Genomic DNA, 20,742 nt, shown 5'->3' with positions numbered 1-20,742 from the left:
GGCACTTGAGGTTTAGTGCCCAGGGGCACCACATTGACTTAATACGGCCCTGGTGGTAAGGCCTCATCATTTGGTTCATGGAAGGGTTTAACACATTCAGACTGGAGGGACATTTGTCTGAGTTATCTTTCAGGTTTGATGCCACTTTTGCAAGTGCTGGAAAAGAAAATACTTGTCATCCGTTGAAGAGAAAGTCCTGATTTAAGAATATGGAAGTATTACTATAAACCAGCTGTTTTTCAGGAGGATTTTCTTAGTTTCAAGTGTGTAACATTTACAGGTTGTCTCCCTTCCAGGTGTTTGGTCAAAAACTAACTTTCATGGGGCCAACAGTTTAAGCCATGTTCTCCTGTGGTCTAAGCCTGTAAGTTTGTTCTGGACCTGTCAGTACAACCTAACTGACCCCAGACACAGTGATGGTGATCAGAGAAAGAACCTTCTACATACCTGGAAAGATTTCCAGCAATCAAAACGCAGCTTATCTGCACTGAATGTGTCAAACTGGGAAAATACGCCAGCGTTTCCTGCAGCATTGTTAAACTGCAGGCCTTTTAAAACAGCCATGACACAAATAGACTTTGAATGTAGCTTTCCTCTGAGGAGCAGTGACTGTCGGGCTGTTCATATTTAAGCAGACTCATTTGCTTCATTTTCATTGATGCAAACAACTTGCTTTTTGCCAAATGTTTGGGTTACTTCTAGGATTCTCCTTGATCCAAAAACACGTTCTGCATGTCTCATTAACTTCTTTAATGGTTTCTTTATGATGTTTGTCATGTTTGTGTGGGGGAACTTACGGAGCCCCTAAAGGGACATGGAGGGATTTTTTTTTTTTTGCGAGATCTCGCAAAAGTTTTTTTCCCACGTCAGTGAACTGGAAGTACAACAGACACAGCGATTTCAGATGTCTCTCACTTATGTCAAAGCCATGTCTACGTGCAAGAACGGATTTGATGTCTTTATTTGTTAGGCCAATACTAAAATAGAAATCAATAAACTTCTCCCACGGATGATGGGTAGGCTCCTCCATCGCTGTGTCTGTTTTACTTCCGGTTCACTGACGTGGGAAAAAAACTTTTGCGAGATCTCGCAAAAAAAAAAAATCCCTCCATGTCCCTTTAGGGGCTCCGTAGAAACTGAACTGAGCAGAAGATGAATTCTTTTCAACTTGCTCACATTACAAAGTCCTACAAAGTGGCAAATGCTGGATTAGATCAGCGCCTTCTCTCGCTTTATTACTGTGAGCTATTGACGATTTCAGGGATTAGATAAAACTACGATAAAACGGCAGTTTAACTGCCTCACGTCTGTGCTCAAATATAACATGCGCTGCACAGTGATTTCTACACTGATTTCATCCCTGCTTAAAGTTTTTATGATAAAAGAAAATATGTTCGTATAGAATAGAAAAAGCTTTATTGTCTTTGCAAAGATGAGGTTTTCTTGGTACAGAGATACAGATGGAGTTTGTAGAATTGAAATGAAACAGAAAACAAGGATAATAACAAGAATAATATCCAGATATGTGGTGTCTTTGTAAGAAGTGTGCAATGATTTAAAGAGTATAACATGTGCTGTGCAGAGGGCACATATTTATGACGTATATGGACAGGTATTTACAGGAAGAACATCTATAAACCATGAGATGTAGAAGTTTTATGGGAGCATAATAGCAATGCATAAATAGATAAATATGGTATTTACAGTTTAGGACGGCATGTACTATAATACAGTGATATATACATAAATATATATATATGCATGATGGTTGTCAAAGACAAAAGGAGCAGAGTCAGTATTTGGGCTTCACATTTGAAGGTGTGGATAAATGCCTGGTGTGGCTCACAGGCTGATCGGCATGCTGGTCTCCAGTGAAATAAAAAAATTAAAAAAAGGTTTTGCATTAGAAGGTTCCCAACAGAGTTAAATGTACAGTAAGTCACAACCATGATTGCAACTGTTTAAATGTCATGAAATTGTTTGAATGCAGAACAAATTGAACCAATCCTTTATGAAAGAGAGATAATTCTTTCCCACAATTCCTTGCAGCAGCAACTTTCATGGGGACACCAACTGGGATTCATGTGGACAAAAATGAGCAGGAGGAGTATGAACAGCCTGCAACATCTTTTACTGCAGTGCCTTTTTCTTTCCTTTCAGATGAACTTTGATAAAAGAAAGTATTTACATCATATCTTAATTTACTAATATGATCTATCTGGGATACAGCTTCTGTTTAATTGCATTAGATGAAGTATATGAGGCACTTTTTGTCAAATATAACTGAACATCTGTATTTTCAGTGCTTCAGATCCACGTTACCACTGAGTGTGAGTGTGACTGAATTCTCACTGCAGCGCTCTCGTGAGGTAAAGAGTTCAGGTTTTACTTTTCTCTGATATTTTCAAAATTTTTTATCTATCTATTTATTTATTTTGAAAATATAACCAAGTTATTCATTTCTGTTCATTTCTGCTCTATTGAGATGGATTGTACCACTTGTTAAAACTATCCCTCAACACTTTTGTTACATTTCTAACACCCTAAACATCTGAGTATGGTATAACAAATACTACTGTTTTAAACATACTGCATGGCGGAGCCTTTTGTCACATGATGCTGTATCAGGGCTGTTCGGTTGCTTTTCATCCCGTATAGCTCTCCTTTTCTTCACCATACATGTGTTTACATCCTCCTCATGTACTCTAAGTAATCGTTGAGACAACTTCTCAATGCTTTAGTCTCACAAAAGTCACCTTGCTCACATGTTGTCAGTCCTCTTCGTCACAAAAGGGAGGTCTGTTGGAAAATGGGAGGGAGATGAGGAGGCAGAACAGGGAGGGAGGTCTCAGCTGAGGGAGGGAGGTCTCAGCTGAGGGAGGGAAAGGAAACAGGTGAAACAGGCTGACTTACTGCGTCTCTGCCTTCAGCCTGTAAGCTGCTGCTGCTGTGTGTGAGGAGTAAAGGAAAAGAAAAGCCATGGCTGTGAATAAATGTGTCAAATATCTGCTCTTCTTCTTCAACCTTCTGTTCTGGGTGAGTCTGGACTACAAAACCTGCTTCAAAGCTCCACGTTGAGATGATGGCACTCCAGTTTCTGAGAGTTTGAGCCACACATCTCATTTGAATTTTGTGTCAGTTTTGAGGCAGAATTTGTGTATTTAACAGTGTTTGTTGGTTTTAAAGTGAAGCTGAGATGCAGCTTATTGTGTTCACTAAAGATGAGTTTGGCTTTCTTTTAGTGGGGTTTTGATTATTTTTCACTTTAGTTTGACTTGTTTTCAGTTGTTAGCGTTGCTTCCCTCTCTTCTCTGACATCGTAATGTTCCGTCTGTCATGTAAATTGTGTAGAACTGGTTTTGTTGGCTCTTTCATGCCTTTGCCTCTCCCTCCACAAACAAACATGTGCTCGGTTTCAGGGCGTGGCTGCTTGGCCTCACCTCCTCTGCAGTCTGGTTTAACTCTTTTAAAAGCTGAATGTGAGGGATGGAAATGTTATAAACAAACATTATATTGTTTGAAGCTGCTTCTGCTTTTCAGTAGTGACTGTTTGTATAATTCTTTGAGTGAAAGTTTGATTCAGTTGCTTCACCTGCTTGCATTTCCCCATACATGCTGGGAGGCTCCCCATTCAAACCAAATGGCCCATGTCAGTTAATGTTTAGCTCCACAAAGTCATTTTAGATGAACTTAATGCTCAACACAAACCTTATGGTGCTTGTTTGAGTGATGCTGTTTCTGTTTTTCTAAAAAGTGAAGGAACAGAGGGACTCTCTGGTGTTCAATCAGAAGATGTTTGACCTGTCAGCAGCTTAATATTTCAGTTGTGACACACCAGCTTTTCCTGGTGTTTCCTGGTGACGGTAAAAGCCTCCGGGTGCTTTCAAGAGAGAGATCCCAGGAAAATGGTCTAACACTTTCATCTTGTGTCTTGGCTAAATAGCTGGTTTTAGGAAACTGGTGACTTTGTTCAGGGGCCAGAACCTCATCACAAACTGGTTCTTCATGTTCCAAGGACAAAAGAACCGGCTCTCAACCAGGAAAACTGGTTCCACGGTGGCTCTATTACTGAGGATCAGTTACATCCGGAGCGACACGACCAGTTCAAGGCATTGTTTTTAAAAAGCAGAGCTGGTGAGGTGTGCCTCTGATAAAGAAAAAGTAAAGATGGGGCAGCCTACTGAGCCAAAGAGGTCATTAGTCTTCTTCTTCCATTCAGCCGTTGACAGAATTTTAAAGTCGACTTTTTAAACGTCACCAGCAGGTTTGGACTGGAGTGTGGTCAGCAGGTGGCGCTATAGGCTACATCCCACATGGCTGCAATAAACAGTAGTGGTCATCAATCAGAAAACTAGGAAGAAGACTCAAACATCCATGATTCTTCTATTTGGTCTGTCAAATGCTTCTTAAAGTAACCCCCAAGAAGTTGGACTGTGTTTGGTCTCTGTGGCATCTGGTACTGTAAAGACGTTCATCTGAGAATTAGAGTATGCAGTTGGTCTTTGGAGGCTCTCCTGTTTCAGATTCTTCAAACTGTGCACCCCCTGCACCCCATCCCTCCTGTTCTTTCATCTTCCAGCGAGCTAGAAATATTCTCTGCAGATTTGAAGTTCACCTTTGGCTGTGTCCCCTTCAGAATAACCTCCTGTTGCTGCTGAGGTCCTTTCAGTTCTCGTCTCCCAGAAACAATGCGAAATCAATGTTAACACGATTCGAAGCACTCAGTGGACGGGCTGGACCTGATGTGTTTACATCATGATGGTGATTGTGAGGGTGGAGTGGGCTCGTTTTTTACTGTAAGGCCTATTTGCGGCATGTTTTTTAATTGTGGCGCCGCAGTAGCTTTCACGTCCAAACTGATTGTTCCATCCACTGAAACACAGTCATAAGGAGCACTGTAGTCATAAGCATGGACACAAAGGAAATGATCCATCTGTTTCTCCCAGCTGAAGCGTTGCTGTTGGTTCGACTAAGAGTTGTCACTCTTCTCTTATTGCTCTGTGCTTTACTGTAAATAAGAACGGATACATTACAGTGGTCCTAAATGCTAAAATAATATCTGTGGCTGCATCCTCCACAATCCAGCAGCATGTAGACTGCATGAAAATATACAAACACGTGTTGTTTCATGGTCCCTGGAGAGAAGAGGAAAACAATTACAGCCGCTCTGTCTCTGCATATTAGTGCCAGTTAGAGTGCAAACAGCTTCTTTCCTCCCATTGTAGAGGAAACCGATGATCCAAACAGAAAGAAAGCACGTTGAGCTCTCTGGCAAACCACATGTGGACAGTTTGTCTGCCAAACCCTAACCCTCTCAGTTTCAATAATTAAATTAGTTTTTTTATGTATGAAGTTATTAACTTTCCAGTTTTCCTAAATTTCCTGATTTTGTTTGATTTGATATGATTTTAGCATTGCTCAGAGCGCGGCTGAACTGGAAAAGCATCAGCTGCTTTCACTGCAGTCTTCCTCCTTAACAGTAGGTGTCACTGAGCAAATTACGCTGCAAGAAAAGCACCAGAGGTCATACAGGAAGTACAATGCTTTTACACAAATAGAACGACACTGTGTTCGAAACCGCATACTACATACTTGCAAACGGCATACTCATCGATCAGACAGAATGCAGAGTGTTTACCCACAATGCATTTTGCTCCTGCCCGAGCCGAAATCAGCTGGCCTGAAGCGGATTTCGGCTCGGGCTATAAACTCTGTAAATATATAACTTTAGCAACATTTGAAACATTTTCAGGCGAGAAAGTAGTCGTTTAGACCCCCAACGTGTTGAAAATCTGACAAAATACCGGCTATTTACAATTTCCTTCCCACGAATTCGGCGCTACTAAAGCTAGCCGCAGTGAGTAACGCACTTACTCCGGTTATTTTCACAAAATAAAATACCCGTTGCCTTTTATCATAGGGAAAGCCATTACGATACAATTGGTGCTTTTTTTTTTAAAACAGGAAGTGAACCTACCCTCGTTGTAGCTAGCTTGAAACTGCCGTTTTGACAGGAAATGATGATCGGCGACGTCAAGTTACGTTGCATCCTGGGTAGTTTGAGTATGACAAGTAACCTCATGATGAATACTCAACATTTCGGTGAATCTAGTATGCATCTAGTATACATCCGGGAACTTAAAAAAGTTAAAGTTAGTATGAGTAGTAGGAGAAGTCTGCGGTTTCGAACACAGCCAAGTCTATCTGTTCTCTTCAACTTTTTCTAAATGGCATTTGATGATTTGGTTGTATGGTTGATGATTGTACTTGTTGGGTTTTGATGGTTGCACAGGTGTCTTTAGAGGCAGACTTGGTTGCACACTTATCCTTGCAGTTCCTTTTTTTTAAATGTGTCACTCATCCAGCAGGCATCGGATTACAACAAAAAAACTACGTGAACTTTACAAAAAGCCCCGAGTCAGCTGATAATGCTGAATATGTAGAGAAACCCAACAGATCACAGACTGTTCTCAACATATATGTTTTACCGTGTCAGATTCTGGTAAGATGTTAGAAGGTCACAAAAGATAACCACAAAGATATGCAAATAAATCTGAGACAGCAAATGATCAAATGAGGCACAAAGAAAACCGTTCACAAAGAGAGGATAATGGATGGGAGGATCCGAGCTAATAACAGATGCAGAACAACCTGGAAGAATCACAAAAAAAACAAACAGAATATGGCTTAAATGGCCTGCGCTCCATCCTTCGTCTCCTGACTCTCTCTGTGAGCTCTTCCAGCCTCCATGTTAGACGCCCGATGTGATCGTCCATGATTAATATCACCATCATACAGACCATGAACACGGTGGCCTCCCCGCTCTCCATATTAGCTTCTTTGTGGTGTTTTTTTCTTCTCTCCTTACTTTTCGCGGGTTTGGTTTTGTTTTGTTTTGTTGTTGAATGTGGCGCTAAAGTAACACATCTCAGTCGCAGACGGTTGCGTCCCATCAGTCTCTATCAGGACCCAACTAATGTGCGAATGCAGACTGAAACGGATAGATAGATAAGTCCTTTATTCATCCCAATTTGGGAAATTGTTGTGTTGCAGCAGCATACAGTAAAAGATATGTAAGCAATTAAAGTAAAACAAGCAAAAATAATAGAATTAAACAAAATAAAAATAGTGAATAAACATTAGCTATAGACAGTATGAAGAGGTTTTTTTTTTTTTTTAAGGAGAGACTTCAAGCCTATTGAGGTTGAAGTTCTCTTCCAGCCAGAGGGGAGGTGTTGTAGATGGTGATGGCTGCTGGTAGGAAGGATTTCCTGAATCGTTCCTTGTGACAGCGGGGCTGGATGAGCCTTTTGGAAAAGGAGCTCCGCTGTCCAACCAGCAGCTGGTGGAGAGGATGAGTGGGGTTATCCATGATGGATAACAGTTTGTTCAGTGTCCTCCTCTCCACCACCGATTCAAATGAGTCCAGTTTGCAGCCGATGACAGAGCCAGCCTTCTTAATAAGTTTATAAGACTGCTGGTGTCACCGGCTCTGATGCTGTTCCCCCAGCAGTTCCCCTGGGGAAGGGCTGTTATCAGAACGAAATTCGAGGAGGACCGTTCTTAGAACTGCTTTGTCCGAATGCGGCTATTGTTACCTGACTGAATAGAACACTGAGGTCAGTGACTGTCAGAAGGAAGAAGAGCTCAAAGTGAAGTCTGCTTAAGAACAGAAGTGGCGTTTGTTTGAATGCGATACCTGTTGAGCCACACAGATACTGAGGCATGACTGTACACCCCTGGATGCTTATCGGCTGCATCACTGCTGTAATTCCTTAGAAACTGTACTTGTGTGGTGGCGTTGCCTCATCAGCTCAGTTTCATGAGTTTACCACTCAGTACTGCGGTGGTATTTCTGCCTGTGAGTCACTGCTGTGGAACAATGAAACCACCTACTATCATCACTATTATGACAGAGAAATGGCTGCCGTGTAAATAACAGCATGCTCTCATCACTCAGTGCAGCTCAGTGTTTGGTTGTGAAGGTGGACATGCAAACAGGTGACAGTCAACAGTACACCTTCCTGCTGTGACTCAAATACAAATGTTAAAGTAAGAAGAATACTTTACTGAAACTATACACTTAAACTACTCTGATGGGATATAATGCAGTCAGATTTAACCAGATCTACTTTTGAGAAATTCCAAATTTAGTTAATTCAGCTTTAAACCTGAATAGATGTAAACCTGTTCTGAATTTATGGTGATAAACTCTAACCCCTCTAACACCCAACTATCACCTCGATAGACCATGATTACAGTAATCATTTTAACTTTATGCCAGAACAGAGATGATCCCAATAACTTTATCAACAATGATAGTCATCAGATGCACTTTGGAGGGCTTCTTATGGTCCGAAACTTTGACATTTATCAGGTTTAATCCAGAGGAAAAGCAATGTAATCCTGAGGAACTGATAATAAATCATTTTTACCTAAATAAACCTAAAATCCTGGGTAAATGTAATTCTGATCGACTCCAATCCTGAGTTATCTTAATATGGACTATATGGCATCCAGGAAAAAAGTCGACCATTTCTAATCCTGATTAACTGCAGTTGTTTTCAGATGAAATTCCCATCACATGTTCCCCAGCTATGTAGGGGAATCTGCTGCTTTCAAGACATAATGTTAGAGATCAAAACATCCATTTTTCTAATTAAAAACTGAGAACGTGACCACAGCTCAGGTCTGTCTGGTCAGATTTGGCCTCTGACAGGAACCATCTAATGTGTGTTTTTTCAGTTTCCGAAGCAGCAGAATGGCTTTTCTCACACAGTCCACAGCACTGCGGCGTCACACATGCATCAGTGAGTCTATCTGTTCCCGTGTATGTTTACTGAGACAAAGATTTGTCCAGTTAACTGGCCACGTCGAGCTGAAACCAAAGCTTAACTGTGGCTGTGAGCATCCTGAGGCTCAGCGTTACAGAGCAGGTAACTGAGATCCAGTCTCAAGATGTCTCTGGAGATGTATGTGGGGACATATTTTATCATGTCTGAACTGGGCCGTCTTCTCTGGTCTTTGTTGGCTCTGTCGCAACCACTGCGAGCACAAAGGGTGTGTTTGTTTTTCCGACCTGCGATCGCTATGCGGTTCTGCGGGTTTACCTGAGCGTTCACGTCACGGTGCTGCCTCAGTAATGCACGTCTGACAAACATGCACAGCTCTGAGAAGAAGCTTTTCACTGAATGTCCCCTGTAACCGCCTTTAAAGAAAACAGCAGCTTTGTTCAGGCGTGTTTTTCTTCTCATTGATAAAGCAGGTAAAACACCCCAGCACTGCCCAGTCAGACATCCAGAAATAGACTGGTTTCCAGTTCATGGCTGTCCTCTCTTCTCAAACACCAAACCGTGTGTCAGCTGATGGCGATGATGTAAAGAAACCCTTTTTGTTTTTGTGATCTATAATCTCAGAACAGATGTCTCCACAACAAGCACAACATGAGCAGAACGATGGAGGTTTTTCCCTGAGGCTGTGTCGCCATCAACAGGCTTTTGTTTGTCACTCAACCGATCTGAGCTCCCGTCTGCAGGCACCACAGAGACAAAGCTGGATGTAGCCCCCCCTAAAGGGGGATTAAAGGATCCTTTCAAGAGTTTCAAAACATCTGCACTGTTTCAGAAGATTCAGTTCAACAATTGAACTCGGGACTAAATGCTGTCAGGCAGGGCCGAGGCTAAGGTATTTTTAGTGGTGCCAAGGCACCACCGTGAGATAGGTCGGCACCGCCTGGCTCAGCACATTTTTAAAATATAGTATTATGCAAAAACACTTTTTTTTTGCTCAAGGATGCATTATTTTAGTGACCATTTTATTTATTTTCTAGCATTTGTTTTTGTTTTAACTCTTTACTCCCACATTAAATGTTGAGTTATCTTCAATATTTGTCTCAGGCTCTCTGTTATCCCTGTCAAGCCACAGTCTTTTAAAATGAAGAGGTCAAAACTGAATGCTGTAGGTGAAAACACTACTCAAAGCAAAACTAATACGGCTCCAAAATTTATAAATGTACTAGTTTGCCTCAATTAGGGAGAAATAATGTGCCTCTGTGAGCACTGGGGGCTGGGCACCCCTAAAGACCAGATCCTAAAATCGCCCCTGCTGTCAGGTCTTAATTGGGAAGGGGAAAACACTGTGTGTGTGGGTTAGGGTATTTTTGCAATTGCAAGACTGTCAGGTTTCTTTCTCCATGCAGATAAGTACATGTTTGACCCAGGAGACTGGATCAGTCCAGTCTGCAGCTCCAAAACTACCAGGTTAGCTTCTGGGAAATATTTTGGTTTAAATGGACTCCTTCACAGAGTTAAGCAGATGTTAGAAAGCTGTAGTAACAACTCCCACCCTATGAATATGCCATAACAATATAGGAATTTTACAGTTTTAGAGCCTCGATTGTGCAGCCATGGGTGCGGTCCAGTATTTGTTTATGGACCATCCTAACTGGCGGTAGATGAAACAACCTGGAAAGAACCGCGATAAGAGCTGTTTGAATGTTGCAGATACTGAGGAAAGAAGCTCCCATGCTTCCTTAATGATCTCCTTTTGCATCGGATACACTGAGCCATCCTTTGAGATAAAGGAGATAATTCCCTCCCACAATTCTTTGCAGCTGCAACGTTTAAAGCGCTCAATTATTTCCATCCAGTCGTACTAACTGTCATTCAGTGCAATCTGTTGGTTTCCTTAGCTAGGAAATTGTTTTTGAATTGGCTCTATATGAACGAATTGGATTATTTTATGAATAATTATGATTACAATTAATTGAATTCCAATTGGCTTGAATTGGTCTTTATTATCTAAGTGCCTTGAGATGACATTTGTTGTATTTGGCGCTATATAAATAAAAATGAATTGAATTGAATAAATATGAGGACAGGAGAGTGAATGTGACAGCACTATATTTCACTTTTAAAATCTTAAAATCACCTTTGATGATAAAGTAATATACTATATTGTCCACTTTGTGTAACAATGTGGTGAGACTGTAATAGATGAAATATCTAAAACCCTTTTTGTAAAATATTTATTGAACATTTGAGGTTTCAGAGTCGCAGATCCACATCAGAGCAGAGTGTGGCTGCCTTACCTTAACCCCGTGACCATCAAGGTAGAGGAAAAAAGAGCGGAGGAAGAGAGGATGGGTCATTTTTTCTGACTGCACAACCAGCCCCCATCTGTACTGAGGACAAATATCGCTGCTACGCATTCGATTCAGAGCTGAAGTGGCCGATCGGGAACTGTTGGAAAATTCCTGATTGACCACTCAACAGTCTTGTCCACTTGAAACTACTTTTAAAAACAATGTAAACAGGTTTCCAATCTGTCCCAGCTCCATGCGGTCCGATTCAATCCAATTTGAATCAATTACAGTACAACCCAATTAATATACTTCTATGATACCATTCATTTAAAGTAACCTGTTGATTTATGTTGATTTAAAATGAAATCTTTCTATTTAAAACCTTTCGTTCCTTTTAGTGCCTGACGTTCAATCACACAGGAATGAACCACTTACAGAAAGTACACTTAAAGGAAAATTACAGTTTGTCGGTCCAGTTTTAATCCATTAGGAGCTGAATTGTTAATGGGGACAAAAATATCCTGTAAAAGTGCAACAAGAAATTCAATCTTGAGCAAGAACACAGACAGCAGCTGTGAGACGCCTCAGTGTCGATGTTTTCACTGATGTTCAGCCATTCTCAGGAGTGTCCATGGGTCACCTCCAGCCCGACTGCAGCAGCTCTGTCCATTTTTCTCCAGGAGAAGATTATTTAATGTAGAAAACAAACAAACTCATACTTAGTCACTTCTAGTTTCAACAATTTTTATTGATTTTTCACAATGAATTATTGAACAGACACACAGACAGCAATAATAATAATGGAAAAAAATAAGTAATAGATAAGTACATTCAGATATCTTAAGAAATATACATATACAGTATATATTTAAAAAGGATAAATAAATGTGTAATAACAATAGTAGTAATAATAATGATAATAAGGGTAAAATAGAATAAAGTAAGATTAATTAAAAGATAAAATTAAAATGAATAAATAAAATAAAGTAAATAATAGTAATAATAGTTTGAAGAGGGAAAGGGAGGGGGGATTCCGTTCTCACTTCTGTATTGGTGTCTTAATCCTCATTTAACGGAGTTTGTAAGCTTTTGTAATATTCTAGAAAGGGGGTCCAAATCCTCTCAAATTTTTATAATTTATAATAATTTTTATAATTTTTTTATATTATAATTTTTATATCTGATTTTCTCAAGAGTAAGAAAGGGCATTATATCTTTTATCCATTTTGGAAAGGTGGGAGGAGTGGCTTTCTTCCAGGAGAGAAGAATGAGCCGTCTTGCAAACAGGGAAGTAAATGCTATGACTATGACTACCCCTGCTTTGCCTTTAAGGCCACGGATTTCAGGGGTGCATCCAAATAGAGCACACATGGGGTTTGGGATGATCTTACAGTCACCCCTTATCCCAAAAAAGTTTCAGAGCGAGACCTCAGTTGCATATTAGACGGTTATCTCTGTAATGCTTTCAGAGGCCCAATCAAACCGTTGAAAGGAGGATTTATTTAGGAAATAAGAGGAGACACAGTTCATCACTTGGATCTGGAGCTTTTATTCGACCGCTCGGGTTGAGATGGAGCATTTTTCTAATCTCTGTCCACCAACCTGTCCCACAGTAACCTGAAAAGTGCTTTCTGCCTGAGTCAGTGAATGGGGATCTATGAAAATGCTAACCTGGCCCTGCCCACATCTCAGTCCTGCTGTTGTTAAAGAGGTGCTTGTGTTTCCCTTTTAGCGACACAGCGCAGAGCTGTTTCCGGTTTCCAGGAGTAAATATGTAACTTCTTGTTCTTGCTTCTACTAGCTTTTTGACCTAGCTTGTGTTAACTTCAGTTGTAGCTTGCTTGGACCCTCATTTAATTGGTTCCTCAGCCATTCAAATGAACTTCCCCATCCCATCGAGCAGGTCGTCGGAATAGGTTCCTCCAATGTTCCATGTGGAAAATATGGGCTGTCCACCCTCGCCTCTCTGCAGGAAGCCTTAGCTATAGCGCTGATGGCTTATTCTACTCATGATATGTCTTGCCAACAAAAACAAGAGGTGATGTAAAGAAGGCTAAAACTTTGTTTGGTGGAGAAGGACTTTAGAAATGAGAGCAGAATGTTTCAGCTTCCCACATGTTTCCTAAATGAAATTCACACTTTTCCAGAAGATCAACAATTAGGATTGTTCTTCTAAACTGTAACACTGCTGAAAATGTCCAAATTATTACCATCCACTTAATCTTTTCATACGCAGCTCAAAGTTAAATCTGCTCCTTTTTTTTATTTGACTCTTTCTAAACCAAGCGCTGGCTTTGTTCTATTTATACTGAAGGTGTTTAATTCACTCTTGGTTGTCAGTAAAACTTGTTTAAATCTCTACACATGGAAGACTTTGGTGTGAAAAATCCCAATGGAGCATCAGGTTGTGGCTTGACTGGTGGGGCGTGTGCACGTGTGGGAAATCCTCGACATGCTGGGAGTCGGTGGCTGTTTTTTTTTTTTTTTGTGACTCTGGGTGTGGTGCTGGTGTGTTTGCTGCCACTGTGAGGTCACGTCCTATTTGGGATGTCACGTCTGTTTCCGTTCATTCAGAGGTGGAACGAGTGATCCATCATCCTCTTATAAAAGTAAACTTCATGCATCCTTCACTACTTATTAATAGTTTGAAACATTCTAGCCTCAAATGAACCGTGAAGGGGAAATATGGATGGGCTGTTATTCAACAAGTCAGAGCGACAACTAGCGGTCAGTTTTAATAGTGAGCTATCTGCAAATGATTTGATCTAAATAAATGCTTAGACTTGTAGTTTGTAGATACTCAGCATACTTAAAAATCTAAATAAAAGTATGTTCTCGGCTGTATGAAATGGATGGTGCTGATTGTTGTTTAAATAAAGAGAAAGTAAACTAATCTAAAAATGACTGGTCTGATTTGAACTACTTTCATATAAATGTGTCTATATTTAGAAGGTTAAAAAATGAGGAGCCCACTGTACTTGCGGGGTCCAATGTGTTCTGGGGGAACCGCATGTTGCATTGCCTTGTGATGGTCAGGGTTACAGGGTTAAAGGACCCGGGGATACATCATACTTATGGTGAATCACCATTTTCTATGTGTATTTTAGTGTTTTAGGGACATCTTTTCCATTATTTCTGCCATTCTCCCTGTAAATGAGCTTTTTTCCATCAATTTTATACGTTGGTTTTTGGAGACCGCTTCATTGTAATCTACGATTTTGGACTGAGCTACATGAATAAACTTAAACTGGGAGTGAAATTCATCCTTTTTTGGATTAGTTTATCTTTGAAATTATTTTAACTGCAAAGTTGTTCAAGCCAGATGTTCATGATACATTTCATTGCATAAATCCCAGCTGTTGCTTCAGAAAAGACCAACACAAACTTCCTATGAGCTCTGGCCTTAAAGTTCTTCCTTTTCTTGAAATGTTTCCTAATTTAATCCCGGCCGCCCTGTTGCAGGCGGCTCTTTATCCGTGGAGAAGCAGATGCCTGCTCTCTGTTTTCCGGCTCTGTCTTCTCTCTGCTCTAATGATGAAATATTGATGACAGATAATTTCTCACAGCAGCTTGTTTGCGGCGGCTAATTGTGTGAGCGTTCAATAATGCATGTCTTTCATCCATCTGAGCCGCGCCCACAGAGCAGCTGGACAGCAGTCCTCACAGTGTTGTGCTTTTGAGTTTTACATTCCAACAAGTCAGAGCAAGTGTCTCCTTATTTGTTCGAAAGCATCAATGAAACCTAAGTTTAGTTGACTCCGTCTATTTATTGGATTAGTTTATGTCACCTTATCATTTTTCCTCCTAATCTTTCTGTTGTCTTTATGACTGTCTGTTGACTGTACTCTCACCATTCCTTTTCACTCTGTACACTTCAGACTTCCAGTACAAGTCAGACTCCTGTCATCTACAGAAATATTCAGATGACTCTGCAGTGGTCGGGTGTATCAGAGATGGACAAGAAGCTGAGTACAGAGAGCTGGTGGACCGCTTTGTGGCATGGTGTGGGAACAATCATCTCATCTTGAATGTTAACAAAACAAAGGAGATGATTGTAGATTTCAGGAGAAACAAGGTCAGATCAAACCCTGTTTCCATCATGGGAGAAGAAGTGGAGGTGGTTGAGGAATATAAATACCTTGGTGTTCATGTGGACAACAGACTGGACTGGAGGCACAACAGTGAAGCAATCTACAAGAAAGGACAGAGCAGACTGTACTTCTTGAGGAAGCTAAGGTCCTTCAAGGTTTGCAACAAGATGTTGCAGATCTTCTACAAGTCTGTTGTTGAGAGCGTCATTTCCTCTTGCGTCATCTGTTGGGGCAGCAGCATCAGAACCAGGGACCTAAAAAGACTCAACAACCTGATAAAGAAGGCTGGTTCTGTTCTGGGAACGACTGTGGAACCTCTGGAGACAATAATGCAAAGAAGGATTTTGCATAAAATCAAGAGAATTATGGACAACCCTGAACATCCTCTCCATGAGACTGTTATCAGAAAACAGAGTCTCTTCAGTCAAAGGCTTCTTCAGTTTGGATGCAAAACGGACCGCTACAGGAAATCTTTCCTGCCCACAGCCATCAGCATCTATAATAACTCTTTGATTTAATTGAGCTACATCAACATTTAATTTCCCTCTGGGATAAATAAAGTATTTTGAATTGAATTGAATTGAATTGAATTGAATGAATCAAGTTAAGTTGCCCTGTCCACCTTGTAAGGATCACATTCAATTCAATTTTATTTTATTTTTATAGAGCCAAATTACAACAAATATCATCTCAAGGCACTGCAATCCAGTTCAAAGCAATTGGAATCCAATTCATTGTAGGCCTAATCCAATCAAATCCAATCTCCCATTCTACCCTTAGAAACTCGGAAAATGTGAAAAAGGTCAATGTGCTTGTTAAAGAGGAAAACAATCCCACACATAGATGCCGCTTTGTAGTTCTGCTGGTTTACTCCACCAGATGTCGCTTATTTAGTTATTTCATTGTCATCTTTTTCTTTCCAGATCAGCGGTTGTATCATCCTGGGTGTCTCCATCTACCTGAAAGTTAGCAAGGATGGAAATGAGGTATGACACCCTGAATGAGAATAAATGCACCCTCCTTAACTACATGACAGTTTTGGAAACGCCTCGGACTCAGTGGTGTCTGTGTCTGATCAACGCTGCGAGTGTCTGAAACATTCACACCCACCTCATTCCCTCATTCCTCACAGTGCAGATATATCAGCTGTTTAAGCTTTTATCTTCCACAGCCAGCAGTGGCTAAACCTCTGCCCCCCGCCTCTTTCTGTCCACAGCTCACAAGCGAAGCTCTTCCTGGCATTGACCTGATGATCGCCATCGGAGTGATCATCATGCTTCTCGGCTTCCTGGGCTGCTGTGGCGCCATCAGAGAGAACCGCTGCCTGCTGCTGGTGGTGAGGACTGTCTTTGATTGAATGGAGTTTACTTGGGGAACTACAGTTTAGCTGTTGCTTTATTGTCGAGTTATTTGTATCTTCAGTCTTTTTACATCACAAATTAAAAATCTACATGAAAGCAGATGATAGAAACATAAATAGATGTTTTGTTCCCTGATAGTTCAATGAGGAGATGATATTCAGTGAGGAAATGAAGGAGTTTTGGTGGTTGAAATAGTTTTCATAAGGCATAGTCTCAAATAAAGGCAAGAGGAACAAGAGAATAGGGATAACTTGGATTTAAAGGTGAAAAGTTGTAAGAATATGAATAAATCCTTTTGTGATCGGTGACATTGGGAGGACATTCTGTAAGACGGAGATAATTGTTCATTCTGTTCCCTCAGTTCTTCATCAGCCTCCTCATCATCTTCATCCTCCTGCTGGCGGCAGGCATCGTGGGAGCCGTGGAAGAGAAGAAGGTAAAGCAGGAAGAGACATGTGGACAAAATGACAAAACAACCCGTCTTCTTTAATCAGTTTAAAATGGGAATGGGTCTTCTCACATTTCATGTCATGTGCTGGTCTATCTGCAGGTGAAAAACTGGGTGAAGAAGCGTCTGGACAAGTTCACCCCGCTGACCAACCAACCGCAAAATGTGAAGGACGACCTGGAGAAACTGCAGCGTCAGGTAACACTCATTTTTCCTCTAACTAAACACCCAACGTCATGCAAATCCAAATCACTACAGAGCCCTTTGAAATGCCATAAACCAGTCAAAATGTCCTCAAAAGCGCCAATATCGCCCGTATTACAATTCATTGACTTCTGGACTTCTGGTTAAGTCTAAAAAACACCACATAAAACCACAAGTTGTATTTTTTTTTTTTTAAATAAACTGTAATCATGGAACAAGTGTGTCATTTAAGAGAATAACAAGGACAGAAGTTTCCCATGTTCTTTCTGCATGCTAAGCCAACCCCAACCATCATTTCAGCTAAGTTAACTTCCAGTTCCAAGGGTCTGGTGGTTCTATGGGACATGCCAAAATTGTAGTCTTCACTGAATCTTTTAGAGATTGTGAGTATATTGTCAAAGATATGTTTTCCTCAAAGTCAGCAGTTTAACAAGCGCACAAAGTTTTGGTTTATCTCAGAACAAAAATAACTAGGAAAGAACATGTGCCAAACTGGAAACAAAAGATGCAGATTCAGCTTAAAATAAATGTTGATAAAAGTCAATTTTCAGTGTAGGTTGTGGTTTACTGTGGAATACTTCCAAATGAAATGTAAATAAGATATTATTTACATTTACATTACATAAGAATTGGTTAATCCAGCAGTTGCACAACAAAAATGGCTTTGTAGCCCATAATATAACCTTCGTCACAAGATGAAAATCTGATAAAACTCTGGTGATTATGAATAATAGATTAATACTTAATTAATACTAATTAATACTTGATTAAAGAAAAAATAATCAACTTTTAATAAAGCTGACAGTAACAGTGAGTGTCCTTTGAATGTGTTGACCTGCTTTCAATCACACTGTAGTTCCATGAGTGACCACAAGAGGGCAGCCTTACTTCAGGGTTGCTCTCACAGGCCTCTTGAGCAATGCAGTTTAAACAAGAGATAAAACAGATGGTCAGCCAATAAGGCGGGAGCGCTGGAACCAGTTGAGTTTCTCATCATCTGGCTTTCTTGTTATTGGACCATCAGACCAGAACCCAAATGTACTCATTTTGATATCACATGTGATGTAGAAAAACAGCATTTTAGATCAGATCAACAGTACTGACATGGGTAGTGAGCAGTGAAAGAGGTCCACCAGCAGCCTGGGCCGAGCATAGGGAGTGGTTCAGGTTCACCTGAGCCACAACTGAGTATAATATTTATCTAAAAGAAACCTTTAAAAGTAACAAATGTGTACTGGGATAGAAGGAACTCTGAGTTTTTAAAGATACACTGAAAAAAGTGACTTTTTGGTGAAGTAAACTCTATTAGAGTAGCTGTCATCATTTCTACCTTGTATTTTTAAGATTCAGTAAGAACTAGAGCTTCTTAAGTAAAATTAAACATTTTATTAACGTAATACATGAATTATGGGGGAAGAGTTAGTTTTACTTAGGTTTCCTCATACAATTTAAATGTTTAATAGTTGTATGTACATAAACCTAGAAATACTACATAAACTTTACTCTGAAAGTGTATCCTTAAAATCTACTAAGTTACTTCATAACAGCAAATACTACAGATGCATAAAATTTACTTAAAATTTTGAGTAAAATGATGTTCCCACCTATGAAAAACAAGTAGACTTTACTGAATTTGTTTAAATAAATATAACTTAAAACTTAGATGTAATTAAGTAAATGTTACTTAGTATCTTCAAAACTGTTATGTTTTATGGTGAGTAAAATGTACTTGATACTGGCAAGTGAGTGTTACTTGATATTGCAGCATTAAATATTACTTAAATCATTTGAGTGCAAATACTTACAAAGAGTTTTTTAAGTAAATCTTATGAGTTGTTTTTTTCAGTGTACAATTTAGTTTGGCTATTTGTCTTAAAACGGGAAACAATCTGAACTGTTTGTGTGGTTCCAATCTCTCTCTCATGTGTTTTCCTTCCAGCTCAAGTGCTGTGGCCTCACGAAAGGACCAGGTGACTGGGAGAGAATCCCAGAGTCCTGTCGCTGCAACTCCACTGAAAGCGTCAAGTGCGAGTCCACCTACAACCTGACGGTGAGAGCAAGGGCGTGACCGCTGGGTCTGAAATGATCTCAGTGCATTTCTGAAAGAGTGCACTTGTGGAGGAAAACAAGATTTAATTCCATCAACTGAAATGAAGGATTGAATATGTGTGCTGTTCAGATTGATGAATGTCATGCGTGTGGTGTCATCCTGCAGCCCTGCTCCGACAAAATCATCGAACTGATGCAGGATAACCTGGAGGTGGTGTTAGGAATCGCCTTCGCAATTGCCATCCTGCTGGTCAGCTCACACACAAACACAGTCGTGTTCACAGCACTTCAGAGGACATTTACTTTAATTTCTTGGACGATGAGCTGAACCCTGATTTTTCACTGTTGATGCTATGAGGGCTTTTTGTCTCTCAGAAGGCACCAGTTGCTTCCACGCCATCAGAATTCAGTTTTAAGTCTTGTGTGTTCTTCTCTCCACAGATTTTCGGCATGGTCTTCTCTATGATGTTATACTGTCAGGTCGGCCGGAAGGATGACGCCACCACTGCCTGAGTCGCCGCCTAAGGACCCATGTAACCTCCACCTAACCTCAGTGCTACTGTAACTTATCCTGCGCTTTCAACAAGAAGGAGCTCTCTGATATGTTGGCTGGTATATGTTGTACAGAGTCCCAGTAGTGACAAAAATACACTGAGGTCCAATACAATCAGTGTTTTGCACAAAGAATTGCTCTGATGTAAAACGGTAAATGATTTTAAAGTTGACCAATTCGATTATCATTGAAGTGAAGAGTAAATTTATTTTAATAATATCATTCCTTCTATTCAACATACACTGAGGCCAAGAATTTGTTGTTAAAATTGTTTCCCAGAATATCGGTGTTCCTTTGAGCCGTATCGATACCCTGTGATGTTGTAGCTGTATGAGCATTTTGGTGAACAAGTGTCCTGTATAAAGTAAGCTAATGTTTTTAACAAACGCAACAATTGTGTTCATATTAAAGCCTTAAAAGAACACAAATTGGACGAAGTGACTTTCTCAAATACTGGAGCTTAATATATATATATGGAAGCCCATTACTGATCAATTAAAACCATGTGTAAGTTTTATTTGTTGCTCATAATAAAAATTCTCACCTAAATATCTCAACTCAGTTTTATTTCATATTTCTTTTTTTCCTAAGGGACATGAAATCTTTTTTCTTTGTTTGTTGCTTTTTGGACAGCGATGGGCTTTCATACTCTTGATTATTGCCTCTTTATGCCAGAATAAGCCTTAAATTCATTGCTGCTGCTTCATTATTATTGTTTTGAACATTCTTACATTGTGGTTCCTATGGCACAAAGCTTGATTTTTGTATTCTAGTTGCTTTTTATTAAACACTCACTGGTGGAAGGGTGTTTTTATCTTCATGTATCTTTAAATCAAGGGTCATATTATACAACAGTTTAGCTTTACTTAGTTTCAGACTGAATCTATTGAATGAATCAGTTTCTTTGTCCCATGATTAAACCTTGATTAAAAAGAAAATATGTATTCTATGAA

General features: G+C 40.0%; 1 protein-coding gene across 1 annotated transcript; it reads left to right on the top strand.

Moving 5' to 3' along the window:
* Nucleotides 1–2,895: 2,895 nt before the first annotated feature.
* On the top strand, nt 2,896–20,742 carry LOC142385598 (tetraspanin-8-like). Its single transcript, XM_075472256.1, has 8 exons — nt 2,896–3,036; nt 16,098–16,160; nt 16,391–16,510; nt 16,897–16,971; nt 17,086–17,181; nt 19,127–19,237; nt 19,403–19,486; nt 19,678–20,742. The coding sequence occupies exons 1-8, from the start codon at nt 2,980–2,982 to the stop codon at nt 19,747–19,749; spliced, it is 678 nt and encodes a 225-aa protein (XP_075328371.1). The 5' UTR covers nt 2,896–2,979; the 3' UTR covers nt 19,750–20,742.

Source organism: Odontesthes bonariensis, chromosome 8 (genome assembly GCF_027942865.1).
Source record: "Odontesthes bonariensis isolate fOdoBon6 chromosome 8, fOdoBon6.hap1, whole genome shotgun sequence".
NCBI classification, from domain to species: domain Eukaryota; kingdom Metazoa; phylum Chordata; class Actinopteri; order Atheriniformes; family Atherinopsidae; genus Odontesthes; species Odontesthes bonariensis.
This window is presented reverse-complemented; position numbering and strand designations above follow the sequence as displayed.